Genomic DNA, 18581 nt, shown 5'->3' with positions numbered 1-18581 from the left:
AATGGGAAATCCAACTGTAGGATTGTGAGCCTGCGATGAGAACGAACAGGAATGACTGCCACGAAATTGGTTTGATTTTAAAACTAGAAACCTTGTAGATTGTGGATGCATGTCACAGGCAGGCAGCAAATGAACGATTTCGTTACACTTGGTCATTGGGTGCATGGGAAGGGTTGGCTTTCGACCAGACCCAGCAGCGAACGCTGTCGAGCCCCAGTTTAGTTGGAATGAAGAACGTCGCATTCGACCGGTCCCCATACAACAGTGTACAGTACACGTAGCCTCGCCTTGACTAGATCTTTCCTACCCATAGACTGAAATGTAGAGACCAGGGTCGATGGGTGAAAGTGGGTCAGACTTTTCTCTTTTCCGCTGCGCCCACACTCCTCCAACGTAAGCGCTTACTGTATTGTGCTGCTTTTGGCTTCGTCATTAGAATAGAGAAGAACTGAACTATACTACGCATCAACTACAAAGTATAAGTAGTAACCAAATTGGTCTCTATACAATCATGTCCACCAGTGTAGCATTGGAATTTAGAAAATTGGCCTACATGCAGGTACGTAAGGTTCAACGTTATGTTTCAATTTTATGGCGAGTTCTGGGACGAGGACAACACAGGGCTAGACATGTGAAGTTGACTCGGATGTGGGCCATACAGATATGCTTACCAAACACACCATGAAGCTCTCCATTTCCATCGCGATTTCTTTATCCTTCTCGTTAGACGTATGACATAATACGGCTTTATTCTTACGACAAATGAAATCAGAACAACACATTTTTTTTCACAACTTATCCATACCGTTACAACTGCCCTAAATTTGTGAAGGGTGAAATTTCAAAGCAAACGTGATGATTGTAGATGCGGAAACAGGAATTTGTTAAACAGTGAAAAAGCGCTATAAATGCGCAAATCACGATCCCATGATGAACGAGCTCGTTTAGAAAACCATCGGTACATGACATCATCAATTAATCGTTGCAAAACGGCACTCGTCCTCAAAGATACCAACAGATTCCATACAAACGACTCATTTCACGCGGCCATCTTATGTCATCGCTGGCCAAAATACGATGTGTCATAATGCTTAAACAGTTTGGGTCGTGCGTGTATTGCCACGTTTCTCTTCTCTGTCTACCCTTGCAATATAGGTTGCGAGACGTGAGGCCGAAATGCAGTCTCCAAAAAGCATGTGGGAGACCAAGAGTCATAAACTTCTTAAAGACCTTGTGTTCCAAAGAAGCAGCCCACTTTGCAATGGAAGGAGGCCTTGCCTACACTTTGCTTAAAAAATAAAATAAAGCCGCATACAAGATCACTGCTTTCTTCTTGCTTGATATGATGCGAATTGTTTCATGGAACGTGACCTTGTTTTCGACATATGGCTCAAAACACCCCAAAATTTCCCATTCCTGTAAGACTGGGTGAAGGCCGAACAGAGATAATGTGTACATTCATTGACTCGCAGTAAATATTTTTGAACTATTCAAAGGTCGAACTTCCATCCGACCAATTCGCTGCTGATTTCGCCCACAGTTTACAATTTCCTATCTCTTTTCAATCCGGAAAATAGTAAAAACTTGACAGCTGTTTCACATTATCGGTGTGTGCTTCTTTGTTTTGCAGATATCAGGTGCGTTCCGAGCTGTTCCATGTTTTCTATCTTCATGGGGGGAGATAACGGAAACGCTTACGTAAAAGCGCAGGTTCTGAACTGGCCAAACATACGGGTCGCGATGCAGGCAATCTTTTTTGTTTTGCAAAAGAATGGAGTTCGCTTTTCTTACAGTTTTTGCCAAATCAGTGACGAGTCTGATTGAAACGTGAACGAGATACTGGCATAAATTTCACCTACTCGTAACAGTATGTTCACTTTGGGATTCCAGGTGTTATGAGACCAACGAAAGATATTTGAACACTCATCTAAATTTTTTCGTTTTTAGAACGACGATTTTTTGTTTGAATGTGGTACATATTCATTGGTTACCCTGGGTATAATTACTGTCGCGTTGAGACAATCCACATTATGTTTTACACTTAGTTTATCCATAAGAAATAGCGAGGAATCGCATATTTTTTAAACTCCTTTTTCGTTAACCGGAGGCTGCCAGTTGGTTAAGAACAACACCTAGAATCTACAATCATTTCCTTTTCTCTTGAAATTCAAGTTCTAGAAATTTGACAGGATTTATTACACTTAACGTTTCCCATCTGACACTGTTTACTGTAGTAGCTTCGAAACGCCAACCTAGTGACGATTCGCTTTAATTCCTTGCAATATGTTGACAAAATAATCTACTTAAAATCGGCTATTGTACAGTACCCGATAAGTAATGAGCCACCAAAAACTTTGTCGCCGAACAGAAAATTTCAGGCTAGGACACAAAGGCCAATCCTTGTTTGTCAGAAATGCAGTCCCGAGATGCGTCTTGCGACGAAAGCGTTCCTTTCCTTTCTGGATTTGTCGTGGGATCACAAATTTATTCAAATGACCGAGAAATATGAACAACTTTAACTGGCTGAAAGCTGATAAATGAACATCGATATTCATACAGAGGTGCGAAACCAATCAAATACTAAGCGTGACGGAGGGTATGGTTGAGAATTGGTCATCTATTGAGTTGCGCACTGCACGCCCCGCGGTCCCTGCGGATTGTCGTCATCTTCGTAATAAGCTTCACGCTGATCTCGCTGACGGCGAGTCTCAACTTCCGGGTTGAAGTCCATCAATACAGCCTCTTCTGCTTGATCAGAGATTATCACCTCTGGCCTATGTTTTTTCAACAAGATATGTCATCAGTTATGATTTCATTCGAATTTAGAAGTGCCGCATTTTAGTTGCAGATAACAAATGAACTTACTTTGGTGGAAGAAGACTTTCCAATTTAGGTATAACTTCTAGAGGCAGCTGTCGAGGAAACTCGACAGAAAACTGTACAATGAGACGTCCTTTTTCGAAGGGATTTCGGTAGTGTGGCATTCCTTCATTAAGAATACATTTCAAATCTCCTTGTTTGAAAACTTGTCCTGGGAGTGCTGAAATAACCAGATCACGGTCGTCCAGCGTATGAATTGATCTCTGAAAACCACACAGTGCCTCTACAAGAGATAGTTCCATTCGCATAACTAAGTTATCGCCGGATCGCCTAAAAAGACGCAACAGAACCAAAAGGAACAGTGCTTGGTTATTTCGCAATAAAGCAGACCAGTGTGTTATTTACTTGAAAACCGGGTGCTCTTTTTCGTCTAATACAATAATAATGTCCCCCGCTTCAAGCCCTGGCTCTTGATCACCTTCACCGCTAAATGTGATCTTTTGTCCATCCACCATGCCTTTATCAACATGGACTTCTAAAACTTTTCTCTCTCTGACAACCTGAATAACAAAAGCATTGATTAGTTATTTACATTAAATATTCTTAAAATAATATATGCTATACCTTTTTCCCTAAGCAGACCTTACAGCGGTCTTTTGCATTAATTCTTTCACCTTGCCCTTGGCATTCACCACACACTGACTGTATTTGTTGTACCATACCAGGACCAATTTGTTGAATCCTCACTTGCATCCCACTGCCTCTACAGTTAGGACACCGCTCTACAGCTCCTTTCTTGCCTCCTAGACCTGGAGAGCAACTTAGCTGTTAAAAAGCTTGAACACTTGCCAGCGTACAAATTTGTTTACCTTCACACCCATCACAAATAACATTTTTCTGAAGAGCAAGTTTGCGAACAGATCCATTATACAGTTCCTCTAGAGTTACCCCCATCTGGTGAACAACATCCTTTCCTTTCCTCTCCTTTCGGCTGCGACCACCACCGCCAAAAAACATGTCTGACCATTGAAGTACAGTTATTAGTTAATGATCATCTTTTAAAAGAAGAATAAAAATACCGAAAATGTCCATGGGAGAAGAGAATCCACCAGGCCCACCACTTGAGCCTTCCTTCAGTGCTTGTTCTCCTCCCTCGTCATAAATTTTTCGTTTCTCTGGTGTAGACAAAACTTCATATGCTTGTGAGATGAGTTTAAACTAAACAAAGATTTACAAAATGAATAATTTGCATTAGGGAACAAATAGCAGATAAAACTTTTCTTGAATTATAAGCTGTTACTTTTTCACCCTCATTTGGATTTTTGTCCGGATGATATTTTAGTGCCAATTTTCTGTACGCTTTTTTTAATTCATCATTCGTGCAGTTGGGCTTAACCCCCAACAAATCGTAAAACTTCATTTCCTTTACCATTTTTGTTTCCTGAAATTTACTATGTTCCCAAAAAGTCTTAGTTCTACGGCTAGCAAACGATGTGAATAAAACTAACCGCCTGAGACGACTAAACAACAGAACGTCACTATCAAAACTGAAAACTAGACGTCAAGCTCAGTACATCTTTACAATGGAAATCAGGTTCGAGAAGGTTCCAAACAAGCAGAATAGAATGTACGAGAACGTGTACCTAAGTTGTCAAATTGAGAGATTTCCCCCCTACCTACAAAAAATAAAAACACTAATGTCATATGTAAAGTTGCGATTATGAACGTGTATTGAAACGCGCAACAGCCAATTAAGCGCAATTATTATTGTCACCTATCAAATTGCTTGAATTCTTTTAATAATATGACGCTAAGACAGTGAAAAAGTGCGGGTCATTCCGTTGTCACCCGGTTCCCCCTTCCGTCGTCCCGAATCGGTTCCGATTGGCTCTACCGGGTTCCCCGCCCTGCAGTTAAAAAGCCATTCGAGCCACAATCGGGGGGACCACTTCGTCAACCAAGGCAGGGGGAGGCAAAAATACTAAGTTACCTTGATTGCCCCGATGCCGTTTTAAAAGAAGGCGGCTGTTATAGTTTCGGGGTAAAAATCAGGGTAGGCGGGTAGAATTATGTTAGTGTGCAGGACCATATATATAGTCCGCGGACTGCGGACATACCTCAGTATAAGGAAACGGCGGACTTCTTTAGTATGGGGAAACTGCGAACTGCGGCTTAATTTTTTGAGCCAGTCCGTTGACTGCAGCTAAAAGTCCGCAGCTTCCCCAACCCGCAGTCGGCATCCGCACTTTACTTAAACAGACGACGGTGGAAGAATATTGGATTTTTGAAATGTGTCACCACCGGTAAGCTGTAACCAGTGGCAACCAGCCATGGCGAGCGACACCTACACTTGAAACGAAATGAAAATTCTGAAATGTGTCGCTTATAGCGTTACATTAAACACTTTGTGGCAGTTGCTCAAGTAGACCATGACTTATATGGATAGGAACTGTGAGATTCGTACTGCTTGCAAGAAATTGCTAAAGCTGATAACAAATAAGGAAACAAGTGAAGAGAGCAAATCTGTAAGTGAAATCATCTGCCAGCTAAAGCAAGATTGTAACTATACAACTGAACAAGACGTCAAGAGGTCCATTGAAGGAATTCAACACAAATTGGATATTCATGCAGAACATAAGAAAAGCCGCCATTTCAAACAACTAGTTACTAAATACATACAACTTACAGTACCTAAAGGATTGACCCATCCAACATGGTCCATTTTATATTTGCTCATCAGATTAGCATATCGGCCAACAGAACACATTTACCTCACTCCAGATGGGTGCATTCTGCAAAACCTTAACAGCGAAACTGAAAAGTATTCCAATAAGCAATTTCAACATGGTAAAACCCAACTGGTGTCTAATAAGGATGTAACACAATCAATGCCTGAGACTGTAGCAGTCTCGTGTTATTCCATCACTTCAGAAAGTGAAGAGGAAAATATGCAAGTTACTAATACCCATGAAATATTTCATCAAAAATTATGTGTGACTGCAAGCATTATTCCCACATTTTCCAAGCAAAAGCAATGTTCCATCAAAAACCTTTCCTTGAATGGTTTATTTAAAAAAACACATGACAAGGATTCCACATCAAAGATTTGGATTGAATATTATGTACTGCATGAAGTATTATGGACTCTTCATAAATCTTGTGGGAATGAAAAGACCACCATGAACTCTACAGAAAATGGCAATGAAAATAAAGTGCTTACTGTTGCTGGTCTTCCATCCTTTAGTGTGAATTGTTTTTACCCTTTGGTGAAGGCAATGAAAGAGATCAACTTCTTTCTCACCAACACAGCACCCCAAGAGCATACATTAACTTATCAGGCATATACAGTTGCACTCAGTGGTGTTATAGCAGAGTTCAATCAATCAGTTGCGGAATATGAAAAGGGTGTTGCTCAGCAAAAAGCTACAAGTACTATAAGTCAACTTTTGTTACGCCTAAAATCGTGGACATTCAATATCAGAGCGATAGCTGCAATGCACACAACAATAATGCAAATGTCTTCGTCTATGGCGGACAATAATACTCGCATCACCCACCTGTTGTCAACTGTATACGATTCAGCCCAAAAAGCGCAAGTTACTAGCTACTCTACGCTTTACCCGGTTTTGCTAAAAATCCTATTTGCGTCGTTGGAACCTTTTTTTAACATGGTTGATCTGTGGCTAGATCAAGGAGTAATTGTGGACCCTTACCAGGAGTTTGGTATTTTACGCAATGAAGCCGTTTCACCTCAAGATGAGCGTTTCTGGTCTGAAGTCTTTGTGTCTCGTACCACTCAACCGTTGATTAGCTTTCTAAAGCCTTTAATGGACGATATTTTGTTGGGAGGCCGTTCAGTTGAACTTCTAACCCAACTTAAAAGAAAGTCAATGCATGTGAGCGATGATTGTCGCTCAGGCACGCTGATTCAAACCTTTAGAAACCGCTTCAGTAGGTTCGCATCAGATGACTTTGAATGTGGAAAAGTATTCCATTCATCAAATGGCACGGTGACGACCAAAAAGTACCCTAAACAGGAAGTTAGGAATCCGCTCTTGACCAAGGCTTTTGAAACTCTCCGTAATCATTCCAGCCAAAGCCAACATTCTAAAGTTGAGCGGAGTAAAGTTGACGGGGTATCTGTACCATTGGAATTCTATCCCCTTTTACCTTTGCTGGAAAGAAGTCTACTGGAACCGTTGCGCAGTCGCCAGCGTCTGGTATGTAGGGCACTTCTCGATACCTTATACGAAGACTGTTGCCTCAAATTGCACATCCTGACTATTCGTCGTGTTCACTTGATGCAAGCCGGAGACCTGATGGGTCGCTTTTGCCTGCAACTTTTCCAAAAGGTTTGATAATTTAAATTTTTAATTTTTTTTCAATTCCAAAATTTGATTGCTTATTTACTTTCGTTGAAAATGAATTCATAATTTACGCTGAAATTTATTTAGATTGCTTTCTCTGTTTTTGCAGCTCGAAACCGGTGAAAAGTGGGACAACGAATCAAGCCTTACGTTATCTCTGCTCAACTGCATCTCGTCTCGAATGGGCCAATGTGGCTCGTACCTTTCTGTAACTATTAAAAGAGGAAGCATTCAACATACACCAGCAAATTTGGCGGATGTACAAATCAATTACAAAGTTCCATGGCCAGTCAACTTGGTTATCACACAAGATTCTATATCCCTCTACAATAGCGTGCTCCGTTTTCTTATGCAAATTAAGCAAGGAATGTTTTCTCTTCAACACTTATCGTTCAAAGGTAATCGTAGTTGGAAACACAATTTAATTGATCCCTCACAATTTTTGTCACATTCAGATCTCAATTGTATGGACGTTGCAAACGTTAGCCATCAAAGGCAACAGGAACTGTCATCTGCTACCCGGCGTCATAGGTTACAGCTACTGCGAGCTTGGCTGCTTCATTTCGTTTCTAGTGTGGATAACTACATAATGGAGTGTGTTCTGGAATCATCACACATCCGACTGGATATGCAACTAGAAAACGCAGCTCATCTTGGCCAAATAATCGACAGCCACCATGAATATGTAACTTCTATACATAAACAATGCCTGCAACAACCGTCGGGTGCCTTTTTGCGTGATGCTATTAACGAGGTACAACAAGTGTAGAAGTTGGGACGTACCAATAGTTTCTAATCAGACATTTTATACAACAGGTGTTATCCATTTCACGTGAAGTAGTGATTGCGTGGAAGAATGGGCTCGAGCTGGAGAAGTTAAATCAACTTGAAGAGAATTACGTGAGGCATCATCAGTTTGTGGCAGCTGTCCTTGGCAGTGATAGCGCCCATTCCATGCTTCCTCATGGTAATTACACGTTTTTCGTTACGACCCTGCAATGGATATATTATGATTAAATCTTCGTTATATTTCACAGTCGAAACCCTTGCAGCTGCCTTAATCCATAGTTGCCCTGCAACTCGGTAAACTAAACCAATTTTGTGATTCCACCTCTTTTTTTCCGCCTGATGCCTTATAGTTATTAATTTCGAGGCATTTGAAAAGAAGTTTGTATGAAACAAAGGCGAGTGAGCAAATGTGGACTAATCGCTGAAATTCCCGAAGAATAAATACTTGTCAATCTCATTCACATTTATCGGTCTTTCAAAACATGTGGGTGCCTTACGTTCATAGTTGTATCAGTATTTAGTTGAAAAACTACTAAATCATTTTTCTCTGTTCGAAGCTCGGTGTTGCTAAACCAATTTCAGTATGACTCCCTAGTCCTTACAGCAAGTTTATGGGGGTGCTGATGTCATATTGTTTGTTTCTTACTCAACGTTTACAAAATGGAATTCCATTTTCAACATGATATCAATAAAAAAATGTATCTGGGTAAGACAAGTTACAAATTCAATAACAGACAGAAAGCATCAGTTATGCACAGGAAAATCCTTCTTCTCATAATCAATTTTTTCCAAATGGCAACAGCCTCAAAAAGGATGATGGGATGAGCATATTCAAAGTTGACCTCTTCTGAGATTATCTATCCAAATAGAAGATTGATATGGACCTTGCTCGCCTCCGAGTTCAGCTGGCAAAATTTCTCGCGATACAGCTTGATGCAAGATAGACAAGTTATTTCCATAGCTGATGATCTAGTTAAAAGTTTAAAAACAGGAAACAAAAAAGAAATCTATTAACAATAACATATAAGGATGTACACTTGATATTTAAGGCTACATTCTGTTGGCAGACCAGCTTTGCCAAAGTTGCTCTGTACCAATAAGCCTACCAAGAGGGCTGAAACCTGGTACTTTTGTTTGTTCTAACTGTTCTACGTCATCCAGTGCATTCGGATATATAGTCAACCGTGCAGTTTCAACGTTCATACTATGTTTTTTTTGTAAAAACTCGAAGAAACCTGAACTTGAATCTTTGAGTAGAGTAAGATTACACTACCTTTGCCCTCGAGGTTTCACGCAAGAATGGCTTCAGAAGCGACATCGCTGCTTCAACGTACCACTGGATGAGATAAAAGCAATTTCAGACACATTGGCACAAACGATGAAATCGTAAAATCAAAACATTCTGCTTACAGGAGGTCCAACGCAGTGAATCGATTTGAAACGCACCGGATAGCTATGCAAATGATGACATGTACATGTAAAAAAAAATGAAGAAAAATATGAATTTTTGAAATGCAATGTAACATAATAGGCTACACTACCAATATTCCAATCCGTGAGCTATGGAGTGAAGGACAGCAGGCTGGAGTTTGCTATACTAGATTTTTATCATTAATAATATTAACACATGTTATTCGACAGCTAGCATCAGTCCAGAAAAAAGAAGCAAAAAATAAAAAATGTACAAATGTCGACAAACCTGGCGAAAGGAAAATTGACTCCAGTCAATAATGAGAACTAAGCCTCTATCTTGAACCACTGAATCCTGTAGCAGCAGATCAAGTGAAATGTGAATGGCCTGTAAAATAAATACATTTAGTTTCTTTATTTCTGGGATGAACGTATGTATAACTTAGCCTCTAGACGTGACTCTGCTGGCCTATTCTGATGTGACTTCATGTGTAACAATTACTTCTAATAATGTACTAAATACATTGACATTATCTTTACAGAGTGCTCTGACTGGTCTCTTTAATAAGTATCGAGAAGTTGGCAACTCCAGAACGATCTGTAGATGACTCAGAAATTTTCGTTGATTTTGGCAACGGTTGCCAACTTGACAAGTTTCAACTGATCACGTAAATGATGGCCTTCACTTTGTTATCGACTACTTAACTTTCAACAGCTGAAAACAAAAAACCAAAGCAATCGAAATAAACGTACCTTTTGGATCGTCGAGACTGAGTATCTGCTTCTATACGAAGGATACAAAGTACGGTAATAATAAGTACTGGAATGCTAATATGTACAGTTTCAAATAGGGTTAGCCAAATATTACGGATCCCATTCAGCAGCAAACAAAACCATGATACGACGTCCTCGACGATCTCGCTGCTGCAGCATTCCAGGTAGCCCATCTTCCAAGGCTTGCTTGACCTACAGCGTGTCGATAATGCAGAGCACATATACACAATAGAAAAATAAATAAATAAAAATAACTATTGTAATTAACTTCAGCGTGAATGCTGCAAGCTGCTACTTATGTGGGAATTTTTTGTAAATCTTATGTGTATATCAGTACTGAACATGTAACTGAAACATCTTAAAAATTTGAAATAATTTTTAAAAAGTAATTCCTCCTATAATTTCGGGAAGTTCAAACCTTCTTAGTGCATAGCAGTCTCCCATTAAAATGTAACCTGGTGTAACTAGAGATTTAAACTGAAAATAATAGGACATGGCCATCTTGGAAACTGTTTAGGCTTTCTCACTGAGATGAACACACCCACAAAAAATTTATTGCTTCAATTCAAGCAGATTGAAGTTCTTTTTGAAGCTTGTGAGAACTAGCATTATATGCAATTTCCTTGTATTTTTCGTGCACGTTTTCGTTCTCGGAAAGTGAAAAATGAAATATGGTTCACTATATCGTGCATTTTGAAACTGCTATACTATATACTATACTAGTAGTACCTACCTCGACATTGTCAACGCCATAGTCAGACATTAGTTCGTGATTGCGACGCAGGAAACGGTAGTAGTTGTCATACACCAGCATGGCGTCTGGAACATTCATTTGCCTTGCTGTCAGAAATCGGATTAGGAATTCATCATCAAATCGTAGACTGCCTGTAAATGTTCGTAGATGGATTAGTTAGCTAAGTATTTCAACTACATAGTCGGTAACGAAAACATCTGTTTGTTGACTTTTTTGGCTTCTTTGGCTGAGACGAACGTTGACAAGCAATACGTTACGTTGAGTAACATATTGCTTCAGAAAGCACTATGTTTTCACGATAACTGTAGAAATCTTTAAGACAGGTTTTCTTTTGTATGATGTTGTTAACATTTTTGCTTGTTATTAAAGATTTAATTGCGATTGTTTGAATAGCGCCAATAAAGTTTGTCCGACAAAAACCCTGACCCGTAACAATAATAATAATAAAGAAGAAAACTTCGAACAACTCTTATTTGCTATTACCGGCATCGGGACGAGCAAGAACTAAGCTCCTGAGACTTTCTAAAGCAACACTGCGTGACAATGGTGTGTCAGTTGTTTCAACGTTTACATCGAAATTCCTGTTTGTTTCAGCAGAGCCCCAGAAGAAATCGTAATACTCAGACATATCGAAGTCTGCGTATCAGTTCTTTTGGTTATTGCCTTTTCATTTCACCCAGATTTCGAGGACGCGACATCTGTGTCACAACTTTCTCTGCCCACGTCACGTTCACTAAAGAATGCGCTAGAACTCATGAATTTCTTCTACGAATGAAGAAATATCCCTAAATGATTCTCTGCTGGCTGGCACGTACCACCTACCTTCCTGCTCACAACAGACTGCCTACAGGTGAAATAGAGGAGCCCAAGTGGAATTCAGGTAAGAAGCTAAGTTTTGCTGTGCTACTTCTTTCCTTTCAACCAGACAACCCAATGGCCATCTATGGATTACCAACTGGACGTCACACCACAATGTTCGGCATCAGGTTGGAACTGTCCCAGATGTGGAAACAAAATTTATTTTTCATCGATTTTCAATGCTTATTGCAATGCGAATTGCCATATCATGCTTAGCAATAGCAATATTAGACAATAGCAATGCACTTTGACAGACATGGAAACCAGAAACAAAGGAGGCGTAATATTTATTTGTGAAAAAGAACGGTGGTCAGCTGTGGACGTACGAGGAGAACCAGTTTTTCAGCTTTTTTACTGGGATCCCGAATAACTAGATGAACTTGTTATGTAAGAAATGTTGTCACACTTATGGAGTAATGCGATGTCTTATCTAATCGGTCTTGTCTTGTTATTATTAATAGTATACCATAAAAAGAGCATGTTTGTGTTTCATAATTATCAGACAGTTAAAATTCTTAAAAACATTAAATTAAGGCTCAAACCTTTTCACTCGATAACTTAAATTATTAAGTATTTTATGACGTAACCGAACATAAACTACCTTTATTTTCTTGCCTTAATTCTTGTATTTACATGACCATCTACAGTTTGACGTCATCCATCGATTTTCGATAGCTTTCTCCTGCCAACCAATTCTCTGTTTGGCTCAAATAATACTAATCTATCGTGAAACAAAAAGTGCACCTGTTTGTGTTTAAAATCTCACAATCGTCTGAATGGACGCATGCTAAAGGTTCTTCTAGTTAAGGAAAAACAATATGCATTAATGTATACGGTGAAATCGTAGCTAAACTATGATTTTATTAGTTTTTATTTTAAGATGCTAGTATAATGATAAACATCTTGAATGCATTTAATTATTCAATTTTATTAATTTAAAATTTATGCTATGGTTCCAGTGCCAATAGAAAAGTTTTTAGGAATCAAGATTTCTTTTTTATGGAGGAAGAGAAGCATTAGTATTGGAAATTTAACACTTCCTTTGGTTAGCTTGTTGTTGTAATGTTGACGATTGTTTGAAACTTTTATTTATTTATTTTTTTAGTATGATTACGGTTCATTGCCTGACTAGACGGAGTTTATTTTATGGTTGTTAGCCTATATGCATATGTCGTTTCTGCTTCTTATTGCGAGAAATCATGCACGTTTTCGCGCTGTTTCTGCGGAGTCAAACAAAAGAACTTGAACACTAGTCTACTCCGTGGAAATAGGGGCCTTATCACTGAGTCCAAAAGTTAGTAGCATCCGTAAAACATTGTAGGCTCTGCATGCCGTTCCAATAATATATTCAGGCCGAATGCAGTCGCTGGAAGTTGGCAGTGCTAGTCGTTAGGGCAAAGTGCTTGGGCGGTTGTTGGCATTGGCTCTTGCAAAACGTAGGCTATACTTGAGAGGTGGGGTTTGTATAGGCTGAACAGGTGTCATCGATTTAGGAGAAAATCAAGAACTTTGAATTTCGTCACGTTTTGTTTTTACGTTGTAATTGCTGAGATCTTCACAGCAACACGTTCTGTTGAACATTTTGCACTGTCTCCACAGGATTGTGTTAAAGAAGAAATTTGACAAAAGTAAGTGACATAATATGGCAAAAGCGATAGCAATGTCTGACTTTTATCCCAATGTCTGTTTCTAGTGCTTTTACAGCTTTATTCCCTGATCATAATCAGCCTTGACTTTTGCTTCATGGTATGCAAAGCATTAGTCATGTGGCTTTGCATCTTCTATCGAACCATGTTTCCAGCTGAATTAAAACCTATTTCTGGAAAAATAGTTCTGGTACCAGAACCCATCAAATTATTTATATAAAGTGATCTGAAATTGTTAGAAAGTTATTTAATATTTTTTGACAGATTACAGGTGCAGGACGTGGCATTGGCAGAGAAGTTGCATTACAATTTGCACAGCTTGGATGTTTGATTGTTTGCTGGGATATTAACTTAGAAGCTGCTCAAGAAACTGCCAAAGAAGTTGAAGCTATTGGTGGCAAAGCATGTGCATTTTGTTGTGATGTTTCACAGCAGCAGGATGTTGAAGAAAAAGCTAAACAAGTAAAAAAAGTGGTACCACATATTGACATTATTATTAACAATGCTGGTATCATGCCTTGCCATCCATTCCTAGCTCACAGCATTCAAGAGATTGACCGATGCATTGACATAAATGTTAAAGGCTGTATTTGGGTAATTGTTAGTTTTGTTACACTATTGTTGTTGAAACTTTCTTACCGTACTATTGAAAGGTTTCTTAGGACAGGCTTTTTACCCTTATTTTTATTTTATTATTATTATTTTTCCTTTTTGTTTTCTTATTCATCATTTTTTAAAAATTTTGTTTATTTTTTTTTTTTTATACTGATATTACTACTACGTACTAATTAATTTTTATTTAGCTGAAGAAAGAGCTTCCCTATTACTCAGAAAACCCCACTGTAGTTAAGCAGCCAGCCAAGAGTTTCCAGCCACTGTCCGGAGAATTAAATGAGTTTATCTTTCCTATTACAATGTTTAGGTTGTACGAGAATTCCTCCCAGGTATGATAGACCGTAAGCAGGGTCACTTGGTATCCATGTCCTCAATTGCAGGTGCAATGGGCTGTGAGAATGTTGTGCCTTACAGTGCATCAAAATTTGCTGTACGGGGCATGATGGAAGCTTTGACAGAGGAAATGCGTAGGGATAGCCGCTGTTTAGATATTAAGTGCACTACTGTATGTCCCTTTGTTGTAGGTAAGTGAAAGTTCTTTCCAATAGTAAAATGATTAATGCTTATTTCTATTTTAATTATTGCGTGCAGACACAGGACTTTGCCAAAGACCTCGCGTCAAGTAAAATTACTAACGGTAAATTTTAGAGAGCACGTTTGATTTTATATGTTTTATTGAACGTAGGTTTCCTAGTTTCTTACGCGTTACGAATGTTAAAGATGCAGCTAGCATTATCGTTCGAGCTGTGAGACGTGGGGATACACTTGTTTTCATGCCCGAGTATGTGTATTACTTTTGGCTTCTCATCAAGTAAGTCAACTATAATATCCATGTAATTTTTCTGCATCAAATTTATTCGGATTCATCTGAAGGATATTACCATCCCAAGTGTACGATTATGTAGTAGATTTTTTTGATACCGGATTGGAACCGCATGACGAATGAAAATTGTCGAATCTCCTCAATAACCTACAGATTTTGGTCCTTATCACTCCTAGCTGAAATTGGGAGTGCTGCTGGTCGCTCATTGTAATTTTAATTGTGTGTGTATTGTGGATCATTCAATTATACTGCTCTATGAAAATTTAATAATAAAATCTGACGTGACCAGTAATGGGTCAGTAAAAAGGCAATCCGTGCGTCGGATTGTGTGGGGAAAAATACGCGTTTAACAAGAAAAAAACGAACACTGGTTTAAGGGAATTGATATAGGACATAATGCTGCGTATTTCTTTATCCTACGATTAGGACATGAACTTTATACCTCATTACAATTTCTCTACAGACGAAATGTTTAATCATAATCTCATTAAAATGTTAATATTTGCAGTAATTGTGAGGTGTATTGATGAATCAAACTAAGCGACATTTTACACTCGTTGGCATTCTTTAACTCAAAGTTAGGGATACTAATATACGCTTAATAATAATCCTTCCATTCAGGAAACCCTTTTACTGCTTAATCTTTCATCTAGGTTTTCAATACAGTAGCAGTAGCAAGCGCCAGATGACGCAGTTGTAACCCTCATTGTTTTGATTGGCTCTCGCAGAGCTTTAGCTTTCCCCGCCATTGACGGATTCAAGTTTACAGGCTTAACCATTAAGTACGCCTTGGTTAAGAAGTGAGGTACAGGAAACGTCAAAATGCCAATAAAAGAAGTTTTTGTAAAAACAGATGTATACCTTACCTGTTTAAGTCATGCCCTCTCCACAGAGAAAGAAGAGGTTATGGGACTGCTGTTAGGTAGGTTGTTAAGAAAAATACAGCTGACCTAACAATACCTGCAAAATAGCAAAACTTTGGCGGAATACAAAACTGTTCTAGGTCACGTAGACCAACGTTTCGATTTATCACTTAAAGTGGGAGTTTCATATGGACAATCATTTATTGAAAATGTTATCATTCTTCAAAGAAGTGTACGGTATGCATAATGAAATAGGCTTAAATGAAGAATATGCTTAAAAATTTTTGTGTGATAATCAGTCAAGCTGATCGTGTTGAAATATCTCCCTTGCAATTGTCTGCAGCTGCTCAAGAAGCCGAAAAACTATCAATTGAGCTTGGTAAACCAATTAGGGTACTTGGATGGTACCACTCACATCCACATATTACTGTTCAGCCATCACATGTTGGTAGGAAGATGTTACTGGGTTCAGCTTGAAACAAAATGTTAACTTCTGTACTTTCTAGATGTGAGCACACAGGCCAATTACCAAGCCATGGTAAGGGCATGTCATTTCAAAATAAATTCCATAAAGTATGTCTTTAATTGCAAACTTGTATTTGAAATTAGGATCCTGACTTTATAGGATTAATTTTTTCAGTTTTTCAGCAAGAAGATAATGAAAAAGCAAGTTTCTTGTCATATTTTAGTTGGCTCTACAACACAGCTTTAATGCCATTAACTGGTTTTTTCATAGTTTGCAAATTCTTCACTGGTATGCTTCCAAGCGGTAAATGTTGATGGTGTTTTGAGAAGTAGAGAAATTCTGCTGAGTATTTCTCCTCCAGAAACTGCAGCAGGAATGGAAATCAAAGTAAGGACAAGTAGACCAGTTAATAGACTCATATTTCTTAATACGAATGTTTTATTGATATCAGACATTAGCAAAAATTCCATTAATGTTGTTCAATGAAGAGAAAGAACATATGGAAAAATGCTTGTCTGGTGATTTGGTTTCTAAAGTACAAAACAAAGCAGGTATGCAAGCAGTTTAGCAATTTTAAATGTATTGGATAAATGTCAGTGATTTAAAACATTTTAGTGTTTACGCAAGCAATGTGTCAACTACTTCAATGTTGCGAAATGCCCTGTGTTAGTGCAGTTCTCGCCTACGAACAATCTTTATTAAACAATTTACATCGCTTACAGTTAGTAAAGCAAAGTCTTGATAATCTAACTAAATGTTAGCGTTAATAAATAAATTTTGTACAACAAATAAACGGTTCAATTGTCCGATAGAGATTCTATTAAAAACGCATGTTCTAGCACCATATGCACGCGCCAGTGCACTACAGCGATAGCGCGATACAGCATAAACATTCGGTGTGTTTTAAATACGTTTGACTCAATGGAAAAAAGGACAATTTTCCCGAAATCAACAGTCAATTATTAGACTATTCTGTGATTTCCAAAAATTCCAATAAATATCGCGTCAAGTACTCCTTTATCAGGCCTGCAGTAGGCTACTTACCAGCAATGATTTTGTGCCATAAATGTGAGCCATTTACCCCTTGTACGAATTTGTCTACTGTGCTGTTATCTTTTCTTTTGACTAAACTTTTATCCTTTCAATTGTCCGATCGAGATTCTATTAAAAACGGCAACGGTTTTTTAACTACATAGAATATTTGTGCTGGATCAAGCTAAAAACAAGCGCGCCAGTACGCGACGGCGCTATATTCCGACTTTTTTCATTTTTAGCCAATTTTGGCTTAAATTGTACGAAATCGATTCAGAATTGAATGCTGATTACGAAAATCAAGTTTGTTTTTCAATTGGTCTTATAGTTTTTGAAATAAACGAAGAAAATGACCGTGGGAAAATTGCCCCCAAAACTTGCAAAAATTGACATTAACTGGAATTGAGTGAAAACCACAGGATATACTCAGAATTAAATGCTGATTCCGGGAAAATTGCTATTTTTTTCCTTAAGTCAACCATTTGTTAAATACACTGAATATTTATGCTGCATCGCGCTAAAACACTGGCGCGCCAGTACGTAACAGCGCTATCTTCCGACTTTTTCATTTCTTGCCAAATTTGGTTGAATGGTTCACTTTAAGAAAAAAAAAATAATTTTCCCGGAATCAGCATTCAATTCTGAGTATATCCTGTGATTTTGAATCAATTCCAGTGAATGTCAATTTTTGCAAGTTTTGGGGGCAATTTTCCCACGGTCATTTTCTTCGTTTATTTCAAAAACTATAAGACCAATTGAAAAAAAAACTTGATTTTCGTGATCAGCATTCAATTCTGAATCGATTTCGTACAATTTAAGCCGAAATTGGCTAAAAATGAAAAAGTCGGAAGATAGCGCTGTCACGTACTGGCGTGCCAGTTTTTTTTTGCGCGAAGCAGCACAAGTATTCGGTTTATTTACCAAACGGTTGACTTAATGAAAAAACAACAATTTTCTCGGAATCAGCGTTCAATTCTGAGTATATTTTGTGATTTTGAATCAATTCCAGTGAATGTCAATTTTTGCAGGTTTTGGGGGCAATTTTCCCACGGTCATTTTCTTCGTTTATTTCAAAAACTATAGGACCAATTGAAAAACAAACTTGATTTTCGTGATCAGCATTCAATTCTGAATCGATTTCTTACAATTTAAGCCAAAATTGGCTAAAAATGAAAAAGCAGGAAGATAGCGCTGTCGCGTACTGGCGCGCTAGTTGTTTTTTGCGGGATGCAGCACAAATATTCAGTGTATTTAAAAAACGGTTGGTTTAAGGAAAATAGTAAAAATTCTCCCGGAATCAGCGTTCAATTCTGAATATATCCTGTGATTTTCACTCAATTCTAGTTAATGTTAGTTTTTGCAGC

At 38.4% G+C, this 18581-nt stretch overlaps 5 protein-coding genes across 7 annotated transcripts; 3 read left to right on the top strand and 2 right to left on the bottom strand.

The window, feature by feature from the left end:
• Positions 1-2498: 2498 nt before the first annotated feature.
• On the bottom strand, positions 2499-4452 carry LOC130699255 (dnaJ homolog subfamily A member 1-like). Of its 2 annotated transcripts, XM_057521585.2 has the most exons (8): positions 4329-4452; positions 4121-4271; positions 3900-4038; positions 3690-3839; positions 3445-3629; positions 3226-3380; positions 2866-3150; positions 2499-2774 (listed from the first exon to the last, which is right to left on the bottom strand). In XM_057521585.2, the coding sequence occupies exons 2-8, from the start codon at positions 4250-4252 to the stop codon at positions 2618-2620; spliced, it is 1203 nt and encodes a 400-aa protein (XP_057377568.1). In that variant the 5' UTR covers positions 4253-4271; positions 4329-4452; the 3' UTR covers positions 2499-2617. The 2 variants fall into 2 exon arrangements, with proteins under 2 accessions (XP_057377568.1, XP_059353191.1); XM_059497208.1 differs by lacking the exon at positions 4329-4452 and having other exon boundaries at positions 4121-4309.
• A 718-nt stretch (positions 4453-5170) lies between these two features.
• Positions 5171-8964, top strand: LOC130699118 (gamma-tubulin complex component 5-like). 2 transcript variants are annotated; one of them, XR_009421908.1, is made up of 6 exons: positions 5171-7172; positions 7297-7585; positions 7643-7941; positions 8004-8154; positions 8225-8682; positions 8779-8964. XR_009421908.1 is itself a non-coding variant. In XM_059497206.1 (5 exons), exons 1-5 carry the CDS (start codon positions 5250-5252, stop codon positions 8272-8274), a joined length of 2712 nt encoding a protein of 903 aa, XP_059353189.1. In that variant the 5' UTR covers positions 5171-5249; the 3' UTR covers positions 8275-8964. The 2 variants fall into 2 exon arrangements, 1 of the variants encoding a protein (XP_059353189.1); XM_059497206.1 differs by having other exon boundaries at positions 8225-8964.
• LOC130699335 (clavesin-2-like) lies at positions 8657-11769 on the bottom strand. Its single transcript, XM_057521674.2, has 9 exons — positions 11398-11769; positions 10894-11045; positions 10255-10352; positions 10140-10170; positions 9676-9774; positions 9518-9573; positions 9387-9429; positions 9250-9312; positions 8657-8945 (listed from the first exon to the last, which is right to left on the bottom strand). The coding sequence occupies exons 1-9, from the start codon at positions 11540-11542 to the stop codon at positions 8808-8810; spliced, it is 825 nt and encodes a 274-aa protein (XP_057377657.1). The 5' UTR covers positions 11543-11769; the 3' UTR covers positions 8657-8807.
• Positions 11770-12873: 1104 nt separating this feature from the next.
• Positions 12874-15148, top strand: LOC130699387 (epidermal retinol dehydrogenase 2-like). The gene is made up of 7 exons (XM_057521746.2): positions 12874-13400; positions 13466-13608; positions 13683-14012; positions 14341-14557; positions 14625-14655; positions 14719-14844; positions 14907-15148. Coding segments are annotated over exons 1-7 (921 nt in total). The 5' UTR covers positions 12874-13399; the 3' UTR covers positions 14980-15148.
• Positions 15149-15629: 481 nt separating this feature from the next.
• LOC130701882 (lys-63-specific deubiquitinase BRCC36-like) lies at positions 15630-16946 on the top strand. Its single transcript, XM_057523676.2, has 8 exons — positions 15630-15778; positions 15860-15956; positions 16019-16167; positions 16226-16257; positions 16329-16385; positions 16456-16572; positions 16637-16736; positions 16801-16946. The coding sequence occupies exons 1-8, from the start codon at positions 15679-15681 to the stop codon at positions 16944-16946; spliced, it is 798 nt and encodes a 265-aa protein (XP_057379659.1). The 5' UTR covers positions 15630-15678.
• Positions 16947-18581: the final 1635 nt, after the last annotated feature.

This window comes from Daphnia carinata, chromosome 10 (assembly GCF_022539665.2).
Source record: "Daphnia carinata strain CSIRO-1 chromosome 10, CSIRO_AGI_Dcar_HiC_V3, whole genome shotgun sequence".
Lineage (NCBI taxonomy): Eukaryota > Metazoa > Arthropoda > Branchiopoda > Diplostraca > Daphniidae > Daphnia > Daphnia carinata.
Note: the sequence above shows the minus strand (reverse complement) of the source record. Positions and strands in the feature narration are given on the sequence as shown.

Coding starts and splice junctions, on each gene's coding strand:
- LOC130699387 (XM_057521746.2), top strand. Junction 14,558..14,624: donor TGTATGTCCCTTTGTTGTAG/GTAAGTGAAAGT, acceptor TATTGCGTGCAG/ACACAGGACTTTGCCAAAGA. Junction 14,656..14,718: donor TGCCAAAGACCTCGCGTCAA/GTAAAATTACTA, acceptor TATTGAACGTAG/GTTTCCTAGTTTCTTACGCG.
- LOC130699335 (XM_057521674.2), bottom strand. CDS start 11,542: ATGTCTGAGTATTACGATTTCTTCTGGGGCTCTGCTGAAACAAACAGG. Junction 11,046..11,397: donor TCTTGCTCGTCCCGATGCCG/GTAATAGCAAAT, acceptor GAACATTTACAG/GCAGTCTACGATTTGATGAT. Junction 8,946..9,249: donor GTGAAACCTCGAGGGCAAAG/GTAGTGTAATCT, acceptor ACTTTTAACTAG/ATCATCAGCTATGGAAATAA.
- LOC130699118 (XM_059497206.1), top strand. CDS start 5,250: ATGACTTATATGGATAGGAACTGTGAGATTCGTACTGCTTGCAAGAAA. Junction 7,173..7,296: donor GCCTGCAACTTTTCCAAAAG/GTTTGATAATTT, acceptor CTGTTTTTGCAG/CTCGAAACCGGTGAAAAGTG. Junction 8,155..8,224: donor CCATTCCATGCTTCCTCATG/GTAATTACACGT, acceptor TATATTTCACAG/TCGAAACCCTTGCAGCTGCC.
- LOC130699255 (XM_057521585.2), bottom strand. CDS start 4,252: ATGGTAAAGGAAATGAAGTTTTACGATTTGTTGGGGGTTAAGCCCAAC. Junction 3,840..3,899: donor TTCTCCCATGGACATTTTCG/GTATTTTTATTC, acceptor TTCAATGGTCAG/ACATGTTTTTTGGCGGTGGT. Junction 2,775..2,865: donor GAAAGTCTTCTTCCACCAAA/GTAAGTTCATTT, acceptor GAAAAAACATAG/GCCAGAGGTGATAATCTCTG.
- LOC130701882 (XM_057523676.2), top strand. CDS start 15,679: ATGCCAATAAAAGAAGTTTTTGTAAAAACAGATGTATACCTTACCTGT. Junction 15,957..16,018: donor ATTCTTCAAAGAAGTGTACG/GTATGCATAATG, acceptor TGTGATAATCAG/TCAAGCTGATCGTGTTGAAA. Junction 16,573..16,636: donor CAGCAGGAATGGAAATCAAA/GTAAGGACAAGT, acceptor TATTGATATCAG/ACATTAGCAAAAATTCCATT.